Genomic DNA, 22,069 nt, shown 5'->3' on the forward strand with positions numbered 1-22,069 from the left:
CAGTTATTAAGTTTTAAAGAGTCATTGCCAGATTCCACATTTAATTACATATCCTCAAAATGAAGCATATTTCAAATGATCTTTTCTATAACTCTAAAAGTGGCCTTAGGGTACCTATGATTAGTTACTAGGTTGGCACATCTTTGTACTTTAATGTACTAAGTTTGTAGAGATTGTTAAAATAGATTGCCAGATAGATCTGAATGACAAAATTAGTGGTTATATAAAATATTGTGATAGGAAGGCTTTAGACGTAAGAAATTGCATTTATTCTCTTGAGTAACTTTGTTGAAGAAAAATAGTAATCAGTTGGATATATAAATTCTAACAGATTTATTGGGAAAAAATAGTTGAAGTGAATGAGATGGTTTTGTGGGTAAGAACACTTGACCTGTAAGCCTGAGGACCTAGGTTTAAATTCCCTGTACCCATGTACAAAACTGAGCATGGCTACATGTACCTATACCTCTAGATTAGAAAGTGGAGACAGGTGAATGCCTAGAGCTGGGTGGCCAGCTAGTCAAAAAAGTGAGGTTCCCATTCAGCATTCAGTGAAAAACCTTATCTCAAGACAGGTGGAGATCAGTAAAGAAAAATATGTCCTGCTCTGGCCTCTGTGTGTGCACACAGGTGTGCATACCCACACAATCCTGACAAGACAGTGTCTAAAAAACTGTCACAGCACTTAATAATTACTGGTACACACCAATGGCATTATATCATGAACTTCCGAAGTATCAGTGTCTGCAGCCCTGGAGTTCAGTCATAACGGCTCTTGTTTTGTGAGAACCAGATTCAGCACTGAAACATTTGGGTTTTACATACAGAATTCGATGATTGTGTTTCCCATACAACAATAGCATACTGGAAATGAAGAGGTGGGAAGTCAGGATGGAAACATTTTTGGCTACAACTGGACCAGAGACTGCAAAATGCACTCTTCATATTATTGTTAAGATAGAAGCTGCTGCTGTGTACCCCAGAGCAGTGCTGTTCAAAATCTGTATGTGAATGTCATGTGGAGACTGCGTTAGTGTCTGGAGTGGTTGTAAGCTTCCTCATCTCTACAGTGCTCGGAAGTAATGTGGGCCTACGATCAGGTAATGATGTTAAGATGGCAGCAGAGTACCTTTCTGTAGAACAGTTCTGCTGCTTATCAGTAGCTCTGGAGGGTGTCACTGATTTGCACACAGCTCATTATACTGTTTCAGTGACCTTACAGTTTCCGAAGGGAACAGGTTTGTTTGTTTACTAAGGTAGCTGGACATACACAAAAGCTTTCTATTTTTAAAAACTCAATGATGTAAAGGGCATAAGCTAATCAATTTCACTTAGTTGAACCTATGGGCTCAGTGTGTGCTTGCATAAAACCTAATAAAATCATTAGCAATTCAAAATTCAAGATAAATGATCTTACATTAACTACATGTTTCAAATAGCATGCGACTCCCTCTCTTGCTGGGTTTTGTTTTAACATGGAAATTGTGTGATTTCTATAGTAACCGCATATTAGGAAATGAAAGATACATCAAAAATGAGAAGAAAAAAATCACCCCAGTGTAAGACAATAATGTAATATTCTAATATAGTCCTGAAAGAAAAAAATATATTTTCTGTATATGTGTATGTGTTCATGTATGTGGGTGTACTTGCACATATGTATAGAGAATCCTGTTCCACCTAGCTTTTAAGTGCATGAGAGAGAGGGTAGAACTCAGGTCCTCACGTGTTGAGTGATGAACACCTTACTGATTGAGCCAGCTCTCCTGCTGTTTTCTGCTTCTTAAAACTCCTGTGGCATCATATCTCCAAATTCACATGAGCTCCCCTTAGCTTTAAATCAGGAGTGTCAACCTTTTGATTGCCATCTGCAAACATGTTGGGTTCTGTTCATAGCTGTCCTGGAATGAGAGCAGCCTATGGGCCACAGGTTGAACACACCTGCTTTAAAATAGTGTGTGGAAACAGATCTGGTGGTGGTGAAAAGATCCTGGGTATTCTATCATTTCTTGTTTCACTGCAGCCGGAGAAAATAGTCTGCTTTCAATGCTGTAGAGTTATTGAGACAACTCAGCTTACATCTTTTAAAAATATTTAAGGTGAGTGATCACCTGTGAGTGCAGGTGTGAGTGCTCACCTGTGTGCACTCACCTGTATACAGATGTGTGTATCTTTGAAGCTAAAAGAAGGCATCCAATCCACCGGAGTTGGAGCTGTAGGCATTTGCAGGAAGATCAGCTTGTTATGTGGGTGCTGGGATCCAAACTCCAGTCTTCATAATTGCACAGCCAACATTCAACCAGTGAGTCAACTGTCCAGCCCATAATTGGCTTTTATTATTTAGTTTTGTAGGGTTGAACTCAGACCTGGAAAGAAATGTTTTGCAAGTTCAGAGTCCTGCAGTAGTTGCATTGACTTTTCTTAAATTAGTGGTCAGATAAAATCAAATATTGGCAGTAGAGTTTTAAACAAACAAGAGGTCAGGGAGATGATTCAGCAGATAACAGCACTTGTCACCAAGCCTGAGGACCTTAGGTCATTGTCCTTTTATGGGCCCTGGTGCATGCGAGTGTGCATTTACACACACACACCCCAGACATCATATATGTATACACATGAATATATTGTATGTAATTCATATTATATAAAACATACATATTTAAAAACTAAAGAAAACTCTGAAAACAAAGCAGAAAGGAAGGAGAAAAAGGGCTAGGTTCCCTACTATGTACTTAATAGGTAACCAGAGTAGGAACAGGGTCGGTGCAGCAGCAGGTAAGCTGATGGATGCCCTTTGCTCGGTGACCTAATGTGAACTAATGTCAAAAGCATTTGAGGCTCGGTCCTGGGCAACTGGGATTGTGCTTTTCCCTTTACTACTGGAAAAGCAGATTCAAATAGGGAAAAGAACATTAGTTGGTTTGTAATCAAAGCTGTTTGCTTTGAGTTGATTGGAAATACGTAAGAAATCTTAATCCTAAATTAAAAATAAAAGTCTTGTTTTTTGGTTTTTTTTCCTCCAGTGTTTGACATTGAGTGGTTTCCAAGGTCAAATACTCCTTTTGCTCCTCCCATATTCTTGGAGAGCTCAGAAGTTCCCAGAGGTGCTAGCAGTACAGTGCTTTTTCAGTCAGATTTTGCTTAGAAAGGATGTCATTCGGGACCTGTGATCACTGGATGTTTTTAAAGGACATGAAAGACTATCAGAAGTCGCTTCACTCCCTTTGTGCTATCATAATCCCATGAGTAACTCACCCTTTGTTGACACTTTTCTAGATGTGGTAGTGTGTGTGTGGTGGGGGGGAAGCTTTTAGTCTGGAACACTAACCTGCACTATTTATGTTTTATTTAATCTTTGTAAATTCAATGTCAGCCTGGTCTATAGAGCAAGTTCCAAGACAGCCAGAGCTACACAGAGAAACCCTGTCTCAAAAAAACCAAAAGAGATAGAGATAGAGATGAAAGAGATAGATAGAGGGGGGATTTTCTTTTAAGGTTAGGATGATAATATGTTAGAATTAAACTGAAAATACTTGAAGTGGAAACTCAACAATGAGTCAGTTTTTCTTGCTTGGATACACTGGCTGACAAGTGAAATCTAAGAGGAGCCTAGTGGATGATGCTAATGCAGAGAAGGAATTCTACATTTTGAAACAGGGCTGCACCTAATCTTAAGTGACTCACTGGGAAATTTCTTACTGATCAGTTTGACAGAGTTGGAGATACAGATTCTATTGCTGACTGCACTCTTCATTCCTATATGATCTTAAGTATTCCAATTCTGGGAGGTTGTAATGAGGCAAATAGAGATTTTTATCCTGAGCACTTCTTTATATAGGCTGATTGTCCACATTTATTCATATCCATCTGCCCCACCTCTATGTATGTGTAAAAGGACCACCCTTAGCCAACCATTCATTGCATATCTTCTAACCCCTCAAAATAAATTAATTACTGTTGTGTTGTTACATCAAAAATGAGCTTTGGGAGGAAGCCCAGATAAGGCACAAAGCAAACTCCCTTCCAGTATTAGGGTTGTCTAGAGTAATCGAACTTATGGAATGAATCTCTCTATATAAATAAAGGGGATTTATTGGAATGATTTACAGGCAGCTGTCCAGCTAATCAAACAACGGATGGATGTCCAAGAATCCAGTAGTTGCTCACTCCACATGGCTGAATGTCTCAACTGCTCTTCCATATATGCTGGGATCCTGAAGAAATATGCTCTAATGCTAGTGGAGAAATGGATGTCCTAGATGAGGGCAAGCAGTCAAAGAGCAAAAGCTTCCTTCTTCTATGTCTTTATATAGGCTTCCAGGAGAAGGTCTGGCCCAGATTAAAGGTGTGCCTTCCCACCTCAAAATTTGAATTAAGTGTATGTGTCTTCCTGAACCTCATGATCCTGATCAAAGGTGTGTGCCTTCCTACCTCAAAGGTCCGACTAGAAGTAGATTCACCCACTTCAAACCAAGCAAAAAGTCCCTCACAGGTGTGCCCTCCATTCCTGGATTGTAGTTTATTCCAGATGTAGTCAAGTTGACAACCAAGAATAGTCATCACATCTCCCTTCAACCACCTTATTTCTTTTTCTCATTTTTGTTTTTATTTTATGTGTATGGGTGTTAGCCTGCATGCATGTCTGTGTAGCACTTGTGTGCCTGGTGCTGTGGACATCAGATCCTCTGGAACTGAAGTTACAGAGAGTTGTGAGTCACCATGTGAGTGCTAGGAATCTTTCCCTGGAAGAACAGCCAGTGTTCCTGACCATGGAACCATCTCTTTAGCCCCATAATGCAATTTTAGATATAATTGTGTTGAGATTTCCCATCGTGGTCACTATTTTCCATTCATCTGACTTATCATTTGCTCTCTTATTCCCCTACTGTGGCAGATTTTATTTCCAAAGGATTGCAGAAGGCAGTACAAATATAAGAAGAAGTGTTGTGGAATATTACTTGAATTATGTAAAGATGTGTTGCATTTGCTTATGTTATGGAATATTTAACTGTGTAAAGATGTGTTACATTTGTTTATGCTGCATTTGTTTAATTCTGTAAAGAGGTGTTGCTGTTTCACCTTGCCTGCCTAAGGCACCTGATTGTTCTAACAAAAGCTGAATGGCCAATAGCTAGGCAGAGGAGGGATACATAGGCTGGCAGGCAGAGAGAATAAGTAGGAGGAAGAACCTCTGCTCAAGAAAAGAGAAGGAGGGAGAAAGAGAGGGAGATGCCCAGTGCCAGCCAGCCAGGTAGCCGCCAGACAGACAGACAAGGAGGAAAGTAGGATATATAGAATGAAAGAAAGGTAAAAAGCCCTGAGGCAAAATGTAGATGAAGAGAAACAGGTTAAAATAAGTTATAAGAGCTAGTGGGACAAGCCTAAGCTAAGGCCGAGCATTCATAACTAATAATAAGTCTCCATGTCATGATTTGGGGGCTGGCGGTCTGAGAAAGCCTGCTACGCAAAACGGCATACATATATCCCATACCCTCATCGCTTTCCCCGGTTGATAGTTACCTCACTGTCGAAGTCTCTGCCCTCCCCACTTGAATTCTAATGGAGGCTTATGCCTTCTCTGACAAATATGACATGGCAGAGGTTAGAGCTTACAGCTGCTTCTATCTCTTGCCCTTCTAGCTATGATGTGAGAAAATCCAAACAGGCTCATGCAGAAAGACCACAAAGAGGCTCACATATCCCAGAAGTGGTGTCTCCAGCTCTGTATTGACTCCAGGACACAGGCAAGAGTGAATCCTAGATGATTTTACTCCCTTGCCCTTGAGACTTGTGTTTGAAATAGCATACTGCGCTACAGAGACAGTTCCTTTTGTTGTTGTTTGGCTCTTTTGTTTTTCTTAGACAGAATCTCCCTGTGGAGCCCAGGCTAGCTTTGGCTTCACTCCTGCCTCAGTCTCCCTAGTGCTGGGTGCACAGAAGCTCACAGCCACATCCCAGCAAAGCAGATGGTGTCAGAGGAGAGTCGCAATGAAAGACACAAGCTTGTTGGGGCCTTTCCACAGTAGCGGCCCTCCTGCTTTTATTTTCAGGAATTTTAGCTTAGGCTTTTATCCAAAGTCCAAATTCCAAGGTCTTCTTAGGCACCTCTCTGTTTAGCCAGCATTGAGGAGTGACATAGAAAGATATGTTCCCCAGCTCTGATTGGATAGGCTGCATTTTTTAAGCTCCTACAGTATCTGCCACGTTGTCAGAGCCTTGGATTGAGAGTTAGGGAGAAGTCCTGTGCATCGGTGCTGATCTTCCTCCCCTGAACACCTCCATTTCAGGACATTGCTGTACCGCCACTGTAAGTGATTGCTGGCTGTATCCTTCTCTATGTCACTTGCTCCGTAATAATCACACTGACATCTGGCAGTTCTCATATCTATTATCTCCTAGCTCATTGGGCTCTTGCTAAGTACTGTAAATTAGTGTTATCTACCTGCAGAAAGCCTCATGTTATTTGAAAAACAGTGATATATAAGAAGCATATTTATCACATTTCTACCTATTGGCCATACTTCTTATATAACCTTCATAAAACAGTTACTTTTATTTTGAACAGCCTATAGACTTTTAACTATGTTTAGGCTCACATATGTATCTATGTATAGGTGATGAAATTTGGAAAAGGGCTTTTATATTTACCCAGATAATAAATGTGTTCTTGCTCTTCTTCATTTCTCAGATGCATTAAGTTGTCTCCCTGGAATAACATCCCTTACATAGTGCATTTCTTGAAATACAATTTACTGCAGATGTATTTTCTCCTTTTCTCCCTGGAAATTTCTTTCTTTTGCCTCTGTTTTTGATGTGTAATTTGATATTTGTTAGGTAAGGAGTTTCAGGCATTTTGCTTTGTTTATTTCTTTTCTCTTTCCTTTGGAGCACTGAGGGTTTATTGTCTCCTGCTTGTTACTTTACGTTTGTTCTTTTCCTCTGTAACATTGCCACTTTTCTCTGGCTATATTAACACTTGCTGTGGGTGTTATCAGTTTGACGATAATGACAGCTGAGATTTAGCTGTTTTTGTCCCTGTATTTGTTACATTTCTTGTGACTGTATCATGGTGCTTTTCAATGAATTGAGGAAAATTCAGCCCTCGATTTTTTTTTAATAAGCATTCTTCCTGTGCCTATCTCTAACATGCCTTTCTAAGGTGCCAATTATTAAAGAATTTATACTATATATTAAACCATATATATTAAAATATTTTCCCATGTCTCCAGTGCTCTCATCTTTTATCTTGATTTTTCTCTCTGTGGTTTAGTTTGAGCTGTTCTTGTGTCTGTTGGTTCCTTTCTACTTGACGTCTGATAATCCCAACATCTGGACTACTTCTCTTTCTATTATAGTGATTCTCTCCTCTTGTAATCATGAGTCTTTATAACTTTTATGTATAATAATAAAAAATGGATCCTGGATGACTTGTATGAAAATAACATCTGAAAAAAAAAAAAGAGGGCCAGTGATATTGCTCAGTGAGTAAAATCACTTGCTGACTCATGGTGGAAGAAGACAGTCAACACCCATCAGTTCTCTCTGTCTCTGTCTCTGTCTCTGTCTCTGTCTCTGTCTCTCTCTCTCTCTCTCTCTCTCACACACACACACACACACACACACACACACACACACACATGCACGCACATGCACACGCACACACACACAGACACGCACATGCACACACATACACAATAAATGTAATATTCTCTTGGGGCTTGGGGCTAATCACTCTGATCTGAGCCAAGTGTGAGTTGGGTCTGGGACCTGTGGCAGGCTTACTGAGTTAAGGGCACCACTGAGTTCAGTTTCGGATGCTGGGGTGAAGCCCTTTCTCATCAGAAGAGCCTGGATTCTCAGCCTTCATGAACTCCGTGGGAAGATCTTTGGCTTTAACAGCTGTTTGCTAGCCTTTTAAACTGAGAATTCCTGATTTGGAGCCCTGGAAGAAGGGTCACTAGGGAATTTGCATGGCTCTGTGGTAGTACTCCTGGCTTCCTTAGCATAGGAAACTTGCTTTGCTCCCCTGCCTTCATCCTGTGGAGGGCAGCTGCCGTATATTAAGTGGAGGCTTGAAAGCCTCCCATGGATTCATCTCAGTATGTGTCCCTGCAGCCAACCTTGGATGCACTGTCAGGCTCTGGTGATGTCCTGTAGATAAGGATGAGTGGAAACATGCTCTGGAGTGAGAGTTTCTCAGAGTTCTACCTCAGCACCCATCAAAAGTAGGCACCCCTTTTCTCTTACTTCTCATATCTCTCTGTGGGGTTCCTTCCTGCTGTCTTATCATAAGTGAGTAGCAGAGTAGGTGGGACATTTTCTTGCCTCTCAGGAATAGCTGTTTTGTCACATGCTGGAGTTTGACTCATTTAGATGGGTGGCATCTTCAGCAAAATGAGTTAAAATGAAAACAGCATGACAACCAGATAAATCGAACAATCTAATGATAGTTTTGGTTTGTTAGGAAGAGTGGTCACTCTTGTGTTAACACTTAAGGGCAAGATGATGCACATTTCAGCAAGACGTCTACGTATGTGAAGGCCTTACATCTGTATAAGTCCTAAAATCAAAGTGATAGTTACCTTTCTTTTCTCTAAGACTGAACACACATGTCCCCATGGAAGAGATTAGTTAGTGGTGCTCTCTATTCTTTATGGGGAGCTGTTCAGTCAATCAGCATGTTTTACCCTCACGTCTCAATCCTGTTTTTTCCAGACTTGTGCATGGGGACAGATTGAGATATCCTCCTTGATGTCCTGATATCATTCACGTGAAGTTGGAGTGCTGCTTAAACTTGGAGCATTTACCCGCATGCTCTCTAGCTTCTAGAAACCTATTAAAATCTCTCGGGTGTCTTACGCTACAAAATTATCACAATATATATGCAGCAAATCAATGGGGAGTTAAAACTGAATCCTAAGAGGTCTGACTCCTCATCTCTTCCATTACCCACTAACCTTCTTGCCACTGTATTTCATTTCTGTTTCTGTTTTGAGGTTTTGGTGAAGATATTCCTGAAGAGTTGTTCAAGGTTCCCACTGCCCAGATGGCCAAGCTGACAGCCACTCCTCTCAGTGCCCTTGTCGATGAGCCTGTGCACATCCGAGTCACAGGCCTGACGCCCTTCCAGGTGGTGTGCCTTCAGGCATCACTGAGAGATGAGAAGGGCAATCTGTTTGGTTCTCAGGCGTACTACAAGGCCAGTGAAGTGGGGGAGGTGGATCTGGAGCGTGATCCCTCACTTGGAGGAGACTACATGGGTGTCCACCCCATGGGTCTTCTGTGGTCCTTGAAACCCGAAAAGCTGTTGAGTCGACTGGCAAAAAGAGATGTGATGAATAGCCCCTACCAGGTCCACATAGAACTCCGCAGTCCACACTTTCCAATAAAAGGTGTAACTATCGGCCCGCCCATGGATAGCCTGACTTTGGAAAGATGGTATGTAGCGCCTGGTGTCACAAGGATCCTGGTAAAGGAAGGCCGCCTCCGGGGAGCCCTCTTTCTGCCTCCAGGTCAGTAGAATCACTCTGGTTATTGTGACCACTGTTTCCCTTCCAGGATGCCTTGTGCCTCTAGAAGTTTAGCTTGGAGGAGGGTGTTACATAGGTCTCACCATCCTACCCAAGAATCTGGGTTGATTTTGGCTCAGAATAAGAAATAGGTGCTATTCCACTCTAACTCAAGTTTCACCCCCACCACTCTGAAGCTTATCTCAGGCTGTGACGACATATCGCAGAGTCCCTGCATCGGGAGGTTTCTGAAGAGTTAATGTAGGTTAAAATGTAGTTCATTAGAGCCTGGCTGACTGAAGATTCTTGTACAGCTGTTTTCTGGAGCTATATCACATTGATATTCAGTTTAAGTACAGCATTGCAGCTTTGCTATATAACAAGCTTGTTTACGTAACTTAATTTTTTTATACCCAGGAATAAAAATATAGACCATCCTATTGTGCTTAGGGCCAAGGAGCTAGCACTAAGTTTTGTTTCTTTAGTATCACACCTCCGTTTAAAATGTGTATGTGTTGGTCCAGGCCTTCTGCATCGGGCTGGTTTGCTGGCACCAGGCTTGTCATTTGCTATCTTCTGGGACATTAGATAGGTAGCATCTCCTGCATCAAATGATCTGCTGGGGCACAGTCATTTAAAAACTTGCCAGTGGCCCTTCATGTTCAGCCAGTCTTTAAACAAACATAACCAGTCTTCCTTTTCTAAAATCAAGTTTCATGACAGGGACGTTAATGATAGCCACAGTGGGTGGGCTCTGGTTTGTTTTAGAAATGAGTTGTCTACACAGTTAGTGTGGACTGATGCTCTGACATCCCTCTTCTTGCACTCTAGGCTGCAAGGAATAGAAGTTGTTATTATTAAAAGAAAGAGCGCCCTGTGGACCTCTGCTGAGACGGGAGGTTTTATTAACTGTTTCATCAGTTAGTGGTTAGTGGAGTGTAACAGAGAAAGAAGGGTGGTTGACCTTTTTTTGTTTGTTTCCTAGTGCCTGGGATGAGCCCTGAGACTTGGGCAGGTTAGGCAAGCGCTCCAGGACTGAGCTCCGGAGCTGCAGCTCTTACAAGACATTTTATCTAGTGGAACCACTAAAGACATCTTTGAGCTATGTACTTCATTTATAGGAGAGAACCTTTGTCTAACTAGTCTCTGTGAGGGCTTACCCTCAAGGACATGAAGCTCTCCAACTAGGTCCCCTTCTTAAAGGCTCTACCTCTCCTGTTGGCCTTTGGAGATAGCCTTTGTCAACCTGTAGCATTTCTCACAGGAAATCACATATAAACAGACAGCATATCTTGTATCTAATTTTATGATCTTCATTGATTTCCTAAAGCTCATTGATATACCCTTTATTGGTTAAGAAGTCATGGCACATTTTTTTTATGGTTTTCTTTACTTGAAAATAATGAAAATGAACCCTCCTCTAGGCTTCAGGAATTAAATATGTCAATGCATGTAGTTTGTAATAAAATCCCTAGAAGTGATGTTTCATTATATATTGAGAAGGCTTTATTTACTTCTACCCCCAGACACAAGGCCGAGCATGTGAATGTTCTATTTGAAAATTTACGCATTAATCCTGAGATTCAGTTCTTCCTGTCAGCTTCATATTCTTGTTGTCTTCCCCCCTATTTTCACATGTGACCTGTTTTATGTTGCTCTTTTCCAGGAGAAGGCCCTTTCCCAGGGGTCATTGACTTGTTTGGGAGCACTGGCGGACTGATTGAATTCCGGGCCAGTCTTCTGGCCAGTCATGGCTTTGCAGCCTTTGCTCTGGCTTACTGGGGCTATGATGACCTGCCCTCTTACCTGGAGAAGATAGATCTAGAGTATTTTGAAGAAGCTGCAGAGTTTCTCCTGAGACATCCTAAGGTAATTTAGAGCTCATTAGTATGATTTTTATCCCAGTGTTACATTAACTGCACTGCTATGTGACTTGCCTTAACATTGAAGTGTGATTCTGCAAAGGCTGTATTTTGTGCTACAAAGAGCAGTTGTCTTTTACTCTTTCTGGTTTGGATGTTCCATTTGTAACTAGTGACTAGGACTCCCTCCCACCCTCGTATGTGTGTGTGTGTGTGTGTGTGTGTGTGTGTGTGTGTGTGTGTGTATAAATGTATATTTATATATGTGTGTGTATATATATATGCATATACTAGGGAAGGATGTTTGTGTACAGGTTTCTGTATGTGGGGGAAGGATTGATAACTCGTGTGTGTGTGTGTGTGTGTGTGTGTGTGTGTGTGTGTGTGTGTGTGTACATGAGTGTGCATATGCTTGTGGAGGACGGAGGTCAACCTTAGGCATTGTTCTTCAGGAGGCATCCACCTTGGTTTTGAAACAGGGTCTCTCACAGAGACGCACAGATTTCCCTTTGAGGATAAGCTGTCTGACCAGTGAGCCTTGATCCTCTTGTGTCCATCTCCACAGGACAGAGATTCCAAGCAAGCCAGCATGTCTGAGGATTTTACGTAGGTTCTGAAAACACAGCTCGTGCCCTCATACTTTCATGGCAAACACTTAGCTGACTGAGTGATCTCCACAGCCCCAGAAGTTATATGTATTTACATCTATAAACAAACAACTTGTTAGCATGTTTTCTAGAACCAAAGTCTGAGTCATCTATCTTCAGAGTTCGAAACAAAAAAAAAATAAACAAGCAAACAAACTGCCTTACGTTGATATGTAGTCCACCCCAGCCACTTTTCTGGAAAATGTCGAATTCCTGCTCGGCAGCTCTTGGTCCTATCTTCCAGTGCACAAGATAGCTGTGTTTCGTGCACTGAGTCAACATATCAGCATCTTAAGATAGAAAGAATTGTCAAGAACACAGATTTTAATCTCTTGATTCGGTGTTATTTAACTGGAGAAGAAAATCAGTCCACAAGGAGAATATATTGACCTTACAACAGAGACTAAATAGATATGTAACAAAAGACAATAGACTCAGACTCATCAAAATGCATCCTCTGAGAGTGGATACACTGCTTTGCCATGCATAATCAAGGTCATATTAGCCTTAAAATTGTGGGGAAAGGTCTTTTATGGGTAACTAGCACACCTGAATCACTTAATATATTACTCTTTATTGCCTCCATTTTTAATGTGTGAAAATTTAATTTACAGCCCATTTCTTCTGAGACTCTTTGATCCTGTTGATCTATCTGTATACATTGCTATAGAATGTGTGATACTCTAATCATCTAGGTGTCTCTCCACGGCTCTCTCTCCTGTCTTTTCATCTGGCAGGTAGTTGCCTTATGAAATGATATTACTTCTTTGCTGGGCATGTGTTAATCCCACCGATCAAGACTAAGACCACTACCACAGTTTAAAGCCAAATTTGAAGCAAGCTTTAATTAAGTACTGGCCAGGTAGATGGACTCTGGCCAGGTCCATACCCAGGTTCCTGGGAAATGGTCCAGAATCAAGTCTGGCAAGGGCTTAAGGAAAACGCATAATTCACTGCACTTCCCATCAGGTCCAATCAGGGGCAATCATACATCCTGAAGTACCTCCAGCCTGTGAACCTCCTGCCCACATGTGATCAAGCACATCTGGTGCAAATGGGTCAAAGAAACTTGTTTAGGGGAATGAAAAACATGTGGCTTGTTATTGCCCATAAACAATAGCCTCCAGCATTTCAGGAACTATCTGTCCTTAGCAAGGGGCTTTCAGATCAGAGGCAATTTTGTTTCATGGATCTCTTAGAAATAGTAATTAAAACTTAAAATGTAACTTTGGCAGCCGGGTGATGGTGGCGCATGCCTTTAATCCCAGCACTCAGGAGGAAGAGGCAGGCAGATCTCTGTGAGTTCGAGGCCAGCCTGGTCTACAGAGCGAGTTCCAGGATAGGCTCCAAAAGCTACACAGAGAAACCCTGTCTCAAAAAATCAAAAAAAAAAAAAAAAAAAAGGTAACTTTGGCTCTCACATTTCCCCCTTGAGTTGTATCCTGAGTCAAATCATCGACTCTGTGATGGGTACTTGTTTATATTAGGATCTAATAACCATCAGCTTAATGGTACCTAGACAGAAATTTTCATTTAGTTAAGCATCAATGATGTAAGAACCAACAGCAATTAGCAGACGCAAAAGGGTCAAAGGCCCTGTGATGACTGAGTTCCTATCTAGAAGGAACATGGAAATGAGAATAGGGACCAGTTACTTATTTCAACTCAGGTCCCCTATAAAAGAGTTTCCTTTTAGTCTAATATTCTAGCCTGTTGGGGCACAAGGGGCAACGTATTCTCTCCTCTACTTACTTCCTGTTGGAAGTAGGACATTGTTGTCAGGGTCTAGGAAGGTTGGGATGCTGGTCAAAGGCAAGGAGGGAATTCGGGCTATGGGGCATTTATCAAAAGCATCCAGATTGCTGACCCAGCTGAAAAGACAGGAAGCAATCACAGCAGCCTTCAGCAAGTCCAGGACTTGCAGTCATTTGAAGCAGGTTGTAGTCAGCAGCTGATACCTGGATGTGTCTGTCAGCCAAGTAGAAATCTGCTGAGACAGTTAGAGACTAGGGACAGAGTTAAAATTTAGGAACTTAAAGTAAAATATTACATGTGTTTGATGATTGACAATAAAAAATATGTTGAGATACTCTTTTTTGAAATCTCCTTATGAGGTCAAAACTTCTACTCAAGTTCCATGCATCATTGTCCTAACTTCCCTTCATTCTCACCTCTTTCTGTAGGAAACTTACTCCTCTGCAACGTACTTTACTCATTGCCTATCCCCTGACTAACATTATTTACAATAACACATTCACTTTGCTTATTTTCTTGACTACATTGGTTTTGTTGTTCTTGTTTCTTTTTTCTATGGTGACTAGTGCATGCTAGGGAAGGACTTCACCACCACCTATATTTCTAGTCCTGGCGTGATAGTTCTTGAAGGTATTTTAAACTCAGAACCAGGCATAATGCTGAATCCAATATATCTATAGTAAAGCTCAATTAAGTAAACAAACTGCGTTCCAGAACTCTAGCTACTTGACATATAAGCATATGGGTGGGTTTATGTTTTTTTTTAAATTTGCCTTGTACTATTACTTGTTGAAGTTCTGGATTATTTGAAATTGTGGATTTCCTAATGAAAAAAATAACATCTCATTGTTATTGTTTTTAGGTCTTGGGCCCAGGTGTTGGCATCGTTTCTGTGTGCAAAGGAGCAGAAGTTGGACTCTCTATGGCTATTAACCTAAAACAAATAAAAGCCACTGTACTTATCAATGGGCCTAATTTTGTTACCAGTGATCCACATGAATATCATGGTCGAGTCGACCGGCCCGTACCATGCAATATAGAATTTGTAACCACCAATGCCTTGGGCCTTGTAGAATTTTATCGAGCCTATGAGGAAACTGCAGACAAGGATAGCAAATATTGCTTTCCCATTGAAAAAGCTGAGGGACATTTCCTTTTTGTGGTGGGAGAAGATGATAAGAATCTCAACAGCAAAGTACATGCTCATCAAGCCACAGCACAGCTGATAAAAAGTGGGAAGAAGAATTGGACTCTGCTGTCTTACCCTGGGGCAGGTCACCTGATTGAGCCTCCCTACTCCCCATTGTGCTGTGCCTCAAGGATCCCCTATGTGATCCCAAGCATCAGCTGGGGCGGAGAGGTTATCTCACATGCAGCTGCACAGGAGCATTCTTGGAAGGAGATACAAAAATTTCTCAGGAATCATCTCCTTCCAGATATTAGCAGCCAGCTCTGAGTGTACTTGATGATATTACTGGGAAGTAGAACTGTTCATTTCCTGACCAGCACCGCGTCTCACTTTCCATAGAAGAATGCCTCTGATCTCTTATTGGATGATACAGGAAGGTATCACAAGAAAATGCAAATGGGCTGAAAGTGATAATATGTTGACTTTGGAAGGGGAAAAATATTTTCCATGTAATGAAATATCATGAAGTGAGAGGCCTATATCTGTATAAATGAAATCTTAGACCTACCTTTCCTAAAATTTTCTTCATCATAACAATTTTCTGTAATAATTTTCAAGGAAATTATTAGTGATAAACCACAGAATACTCTGCTTTATAAAAGAAACATGAGAAGAATTATATATTGGCATTTAATAATTTCTTAAAACTCACATTAAATATGCTTAGATCATTCTTATTGTCACTGGAAGTCTAGAGACAGTTGTTTTAAGGCACCGTGAATGCTTATGTGTATACAGGAGCATTGAATCAGTTCACAAACAATTTAGCCAATGTTAACAAGTCACTTTTGCCTCTAAACATTTATAGATGTCAGCATTCTCTGTAATAAGAAGGGAGCAAACTGAGACCTACAGAGGTGCAGCTGAGAGAAGCAAGCATGATGAGGAGGTCTGCGGCCCTCTAGGCTAGGGCTCAGCAGTTTTGCTTTGTTTTGTTTCTGTAAAGTACTATTCCACAAATAATCTCAACGTTGTCTCTTCTGTCAGCAGGCCGCATTCTGTTATGATAATAGGGGACATATGTAATGAAAATGATGCCTGAATTCCAATTAAACTTTTAATCCTGTACCCTGAAATTTACACTTAATGATTTTGTGTTGACAATAGTAATATTATTTAAAACTTTTCAGGCGTTTGCAAGGGTAGATCCCTGTTAATCCACGGGCAAAACAAAAACAAGCTACAGGCTCACAGGGCATAATTTCTAGAGCATTCCAAGTGACCATTAGGCTTCTCTAAAGGACAAATCATGGCACAAATATCCCTGGGCTACTAAAATGCAATGGGTGTAAGTGGAGGGGAGCTGGTGAAGATATATGTGTACAAATACACTTCAGACCGTTTTGAAGCATGATGGGAAACCAGTAAAGAATTAGCATAATAGCAACATGAGGATGCTTTTCCTGTGTTTGCCTGAACTCTTTTACTTCTGTCTGCTTTGTGATGCTTTCTCCTGTTTAGATAAAATGAAAACAAACAAGCAAAAGACTTACCTGTTTGGAGTGGAACAAATTGTCCCTTCCTCTCTCACTCTTCACACATGTGGTCAACCAGAATATCACAACTTGATTATAATAACCATGTCATTGCAATAACAGATACTTCCAGCATCATGTTATGTAATATTTTCTATGGCAGGTATAATATTCTTACTCCTAGTTTGGGGCTATAGGAAGAAAGTCTCTGCTCATAATGTATAATGTTCGCATTTGTGCTGGTGTATATACCCCTGAATTATAGTCTAAGGGCTTTCTCTATAATAAAATAGAATTCATTTGCTCTTTTCAGAATCACCGGAATGTAACATAGTAGAACCCTGGATAACAAGATATCGTTCCCAATAGTACCAGTTGTATACTTTTATTTTCTCTTTTTGTTCAGACTTGTAATTGTGTTAATCAGATTGTTTTCTGTCTGTCAGTGTGACAGAATAACTCCAACAAACAATAGAGAACAGATTTACTTGGCTTACAATTTTAGAGGTTTTAATTCGTGGTCACTGGACTCTGTGTCACGTAGTCCTTGGTAGTTCAATAGACTATGATGCAAGGGAGCCTGTGGTGAAGGAAACCGGCTCACTTCCTTGCATTAGGAGACAGAAATGGCCAGGAATACGATATCCTTTTGAAATTCTAAGGCATGGCCCAGGGACCTACTTCCTTCAGCTAGGCTGCTCCTCTTAATAGCTCATTGAGTATAAACTCATCAATGAAGTAATTTTTTGATGAGGTTCACACTCACATGATCCAGTAACCTGTTAACAGTGCTTGCAGTGGGGGTCCAAGCTTTCAACAATGAGCTTTTTGATGCATGCCGGTCTTAGGGTTTCTATTACATTCAAATTACCGCCTTCTACTCTCTGGGTTAGAAAAGCAGTTGAATGTTTTAAGTGCTGCTTAATGGGCCATAGTAGTAGGAACATGGAAGACATAGTATTGAGTGTGATTTAATGAATTGTGTGGGCCTGTCTCAAGAGGTTTCAGAAGAGAAAAACATTAATACATGGCCTAGAGATCATTCTCGTGATGTTGGGTCTGGGACCACCAAAGTCTATTACACCAGAAGCAAACTTCATTCCAGAAAAGTTAAAAATTAAAAAAGTAAGACACCACAGGGCACAAAGCTTATCAGCTAGCTGAGGCCACAGCCAATGTTGGAATTCTGAGGCTGTGGCATCTGGAGGGGGGCCTATGAGCCTCTTTTTATAGTAAGGGGTAAGCATGAGGCATAGACAAAGGAATTTTTACAATTTTGAAGTTAAACTTTTAGAGCCAAATTGTTTTAGAGTTTTATAATTTTTTATTAATAAGGTTTTAGGGGGTTTTAGTTAAACAATATTTGTATATCCCTGCAGCCCTTCTTGACTCAGTTAATTGATGTTTGTCCAAACCTGCAGCTTCTCCTGACACAGCTGGCTTCCTGTGGGGGTGGGGGGCGGGGATAGAGGGAGTACGGAACAGCGCAAGGCACAGGTTGTCAATGCAAGGCAGGTTGTCACACAGAACTCATTAAATGTGAACTTTGGTTTTGAAGAACAGCTAACCCCAGGGCTGCGCAGGGCAATCTTTAGTCAAAGAAAACTAACACTTGGGTTGTTGACAGAGCTGCCCATCATAAAACATGGCGGGCCCAGTTAGAGGTTAATTTTTTTTTTTTTGGTAGCCAAGCTGATGGCTGTCAGTTTTCATTCCTTACGTTTATAATTTTATATTTCTATATTCCTGGACCCTTCAGTGATACTTCATTGACGAATGTGGCTGCTCTTTGCCCTTGTCTAAAGAGTCTGCCTGAGGCTAAAGTGAAGAGTGTTGGATTGATTCCATTGGCAGAGGAAATCTCAAAACAGCCTAGTATAGACTATGTTGTGTGGTTATTAGTATTAACTCTAATGAAGATATGTAACGAAAAGGAGCAGGCTGAGCAAATAAAAATACAAAATACACGGGTTGAGAAAGGGAGCATCAGAAGTGGAATAGAGCTAAATCCTGTAATCAAGGAGATAAACACATTAAGAAATGGAATAAAGGGAGTGGTGATGTCAGGATTTTTATTTTTCTTTCTGTTTCTTTTTTAAAAGATGTATTTATTATGTATACAGTGTCCTGCCGGCACACCAGAAGAGGGCACCAGATCTCATTATAGATGGCTGTGAGCCACCATGTGGTTGCTGGTAATTGAACTCATGACCTCTGGAAGAGTAGCTGGTGCTCTTAACCCCTGAGCCATCTCTCCAGCCCCCATTCTAGGAATTTTTAAGCCTCACAGTTCTAAACCCTACTGTATTCCTCCTGCTAATAAGTTCCAAAAGTCACATGGTCATACAACAAGATCATTTTTATTAGAGCAATGGTCCCACTACTCAACACCAATTTTCTGTATGGGTTACCTTTTTGTTACCATGACAAAATATTTGACAAAACAACCTAATGTTGACAGTTTCAGGATGCAGTTCACCAAGGTGGGAAGTCATAGGGTCAGGAACTGGAAGCAGCTGGTCACGTTGTGTCTGCAGTCAGGAAGCAGAGGGAGATTAATGCTGGTACTCTACTTGTTTTCTGCTTTTCATCTGGTCCCTGAGTCTAGTCCATAGCAGGGGCCACCCACACTAGGGTGGGTCTATCTCAACCCAGTCTATGAACTCTGTTACAGACATGCCCAGGGGTTTGTTTCCTAGACAATTTTAGTTCCTGTCAAGTTGATAATGTTAACTAACATTACAGCTGACAGTCAAGCCTCCAACACCTGAACCTTCAGGAAGCATTTCAGCTTCAAGCATTACACTGATCAAGTGCAGTACACGTAGCTATACAGTATGATACTAGTGAGTTATTTTTACATCTGCTGACTTCTAGTAATCAGAAATATTAAAATTTTATGAATATACTTTTGTCTTATAAAGGTATATTTCAAGTAGCAGTATAAAATGTATTTTATTGAATTGCTCGTTCTCTTAGTGTATTAATTTTACATTTATAATATTGTATATTAATCTTAATTTTTTTCTTTTATCCCAGGTACCAGAGCATAGACATTAAATAAGCCATAAGTATAAATATTGGTGTCTCCCTAAAATTCTGATGTTGAAACCTAGCCTCTACATTAATGGCTAAGAGACTGAGCCTTGACTCTTGATGTATTTAGACTGAGGAGCTGCTCTCTCTACGAGGTGCATTCTGGGTACGAGGGTTGAGTCCAGGTTTATTGTCTGAGAGGACTGAGAAGAAGCAGCAGCTTGGCATAAAAATCCCTAGTTACCACTTCCACAGGAGAAAGATCTGCTCCCCAGTCACCACAGCACAGTGTCTTGCCCACATGCTAGTCCACCTGCCCCATTTACCCTGCAAAGTGCCATATTTGAAGGCACTATGTGTTCACTGAATTTTGTCCTTAAAACAGTAAAGATGCTAATGTCAATTTTTAAAAATCTAAGCTTATTTTCAGTTTTCTTGAAGGATGTGATAATTTTAAACATTAATATGAAATTGATCTTTTCTACTGTATTGCTCCAAATGATTTTAAGGATAAAAGAACAGAAATATCAATTTTATGTGGTTTGAGAAAAAGGGGAATCAGGCTAATGAGTGAAAACAATGAACTCTTCTGATAAACTGTTGGAAGGTGAGAGGGGGAAGCAATACTGGGCCTTTCAGTAAGTGATTAAGTCACGAAGGCTCTGTGGTCATGACGGCATTAGTGTCCTTACAAAAGAGGACCAAGGGAGAGGCTTTGTGAGAGTGACAGGCAAGGTAGGTGCCATGTGGAGAGCAGAGAGGCATCTTCACCAGCCACTGGACCTGCCACCACCGTGATCTTGGACTTCCTGGTCTCCGCACCTGTGAGCTCTACGTTTGTATTGTTTATAAATGCCCTGTTCCAGGGTGTCGTGTTCCAGTAGCAATGACAGACGCTGGTACCTCTGTAGTAGGTAAAAATACCAGAACTAATACCAGAAGAAGTAAAAGTAGCTGGGACTTCACAACGGGCAAAGGCTGGAAGAATTTTGAGACAAGCTGTCATAATAAAGGCATTAAAGGTGATTCTTGTGAGGGGTCACAAAAGAGCACTGTGGGGATAGCTTTAAGAAATGACCTTTGTTATCTATCCTATTTTGTTAAGTCCAAAATGTATCTAATTCACTTTCTATCCTAATTAATCTTCAACTATAACTAACTAACCTTCAACTATAACTAACTAATCTTCAACTCCCTCAGAGACCCAAGAAGGAAATAATATTAGCTAACAAAAATAAAAACAGAAAGTGCATGCAAGCAACTTCCAAAAAATTTGTGAGTTGACAGAAACAGCCAGCTGCCTGGACAGTCACCTGAGGTTTCTCCACAGTGTTGGGGCATCATCTTCAGCCTATAGGCTTAGCATATCTGACAGACTCATTTGTGAAGTAGGATGTACACAAGGTCGACAGTTCAACCTCACATTGGGTGAGAGCAGTCCATGTACCAGAAACACCTGAATTCCACTAGTGTCATGTCATGATTCAGGATTTTAAATTCTGGAAATTGTTGTTGATTTTTTAATTCAGCTGTCCATTCTTGGCTGAAATTATTTTCTCTGAATTTGTCAAATACAAATGGACTAGACATTGTTTAGACATTTATTACTTGTATATATTGTATATAGTCATTGTACTTTTGTATATAGTTTTTCTTTTGTTAGTTATAACCTTTTTCTTTTTTTTTCCTTTTTATTAAAATAGAAAAGGGGAAAAAAAAAAAAAAAAAAAAAAAGAAACAACACAAATGGGGGGGGCGTTGGGGGGAAGGTGAGGGGGACGGGAGGGGGGAGAACAAGGGAATCCGTGACCAATATGTAGAACTGAATTGTATTGCAAAATAAATTAAAATAAATTAAAAAAAAATAAAAAAAAAAAAAAAAAAAAAAAAAAAAAAAAAAAAAAAAAAAAAAAAGAAATGACCTTTGTCTGTGGCCAGAATGTTGGTAGAATTATGGCTGTGAAAGTCATTTTGATGAGGATGTAGTGATAAGGTGCCACTTATGGAGCAGAAAACCTGTCTCCATCAGATGCCTCATGTTCCCTTACTGATCTTGGACTTCTGAGATTCCAGAATGGTGAGAAATAATTTTCTACTACTTACAAATTACATTCTAAGGTATTTTGTTATACCTTTGGAATCTGTTAACCAAAAAGGACCAAGGCACTTTTCACACACAGTTCTTGGTTACATTGTTCTACATAGCTGCAAAGCAGGTTGGGAAATGTAATGTTGCCATGGAGGAATACAAAACAAACATATTTGTGGAAAACTCCATTGCTAGTATACAATGTTACTACAGAAGAAACTTAAATAACTTTTAAAGCACCATGTTCTTTAAAGCAGTCAGTATTGGTAACTATGTATGTCAATTTTGTAACACCATAAGCTGTCAGCTTTGAGGAATTTTTGATGCTTGGCTACAGCGTATGGCAAAATTTCTAGTGCCTTATCTCAGACCAACTAAGTCACAACTTTCAGGCGTGGGCCCTAGTAACATTCCTTATATAAATCTTTTTTTTTCCAACTCGTACCACTGCACAGATAGAAAGGGGAAACCCTGCTTATGAGATTACTGCCATAGAAGAGAAAATAT

General features: G+C 40.5%; 1 protein-coding gene across 2 annotated transcripts; it reads left to right on the plus strand.

Annotated features, from left to right (window-relative positions):
- The first annotated feature begins 35 nt into the window (after positions 1 to 35).
- On the plus strand, positions 36 to 16,030 carry LOC128096268 (bile acid-CoA:amino acid N-acyltransferase-like). 2 transcript variants are annotated; one of them, XM_052715624.1, is made up of 4 exons: positions 36 to 1,100; positions 8,997 to 9,512; positions 11,176 to 11,378; positions 14,636 to 16,030. In XM_052715624.1, the coding sequence occupies exons 2-4, from the start codon at positions 9,047 to 9,049 to the stop codon at positions 15,227 to 15,229; spliced, it is 1,263 nt and encodes a 420-aa protein (XP_052571584.1). In that variant the 5' UTR covers positions 36 to 1,100; positions 8,997 to 9,046; the 3' UTR covers positions 15,230 to 16,030. The 2 variants fall into 2 exon arrangements, with proteins under 2 accessions (XP_052571584.1, XP_052571583.1); XM_052715623.1 differs by having other exon boundaries at positions 36 to 9,512.
- Positions 16,031 to 22,069: the final 6,039 nt, after the last annotated feature.

Source organism: Peromyscus californicus, unplaced genomic scaffold, assembly GCF_007827085.1.
Source record: "Peromyscus californicus insignis strain IS unplaced genomic scaffold, ASM782708v3 Scaffold_5__1_contigs__length_169319896, whole genome shotgun sequence".
NCBI lineage: Eukaryota > Metazoa > Chordata > Mammalia > Rodentia > Cricetidae > Peromyscus > Peromyscus californicus.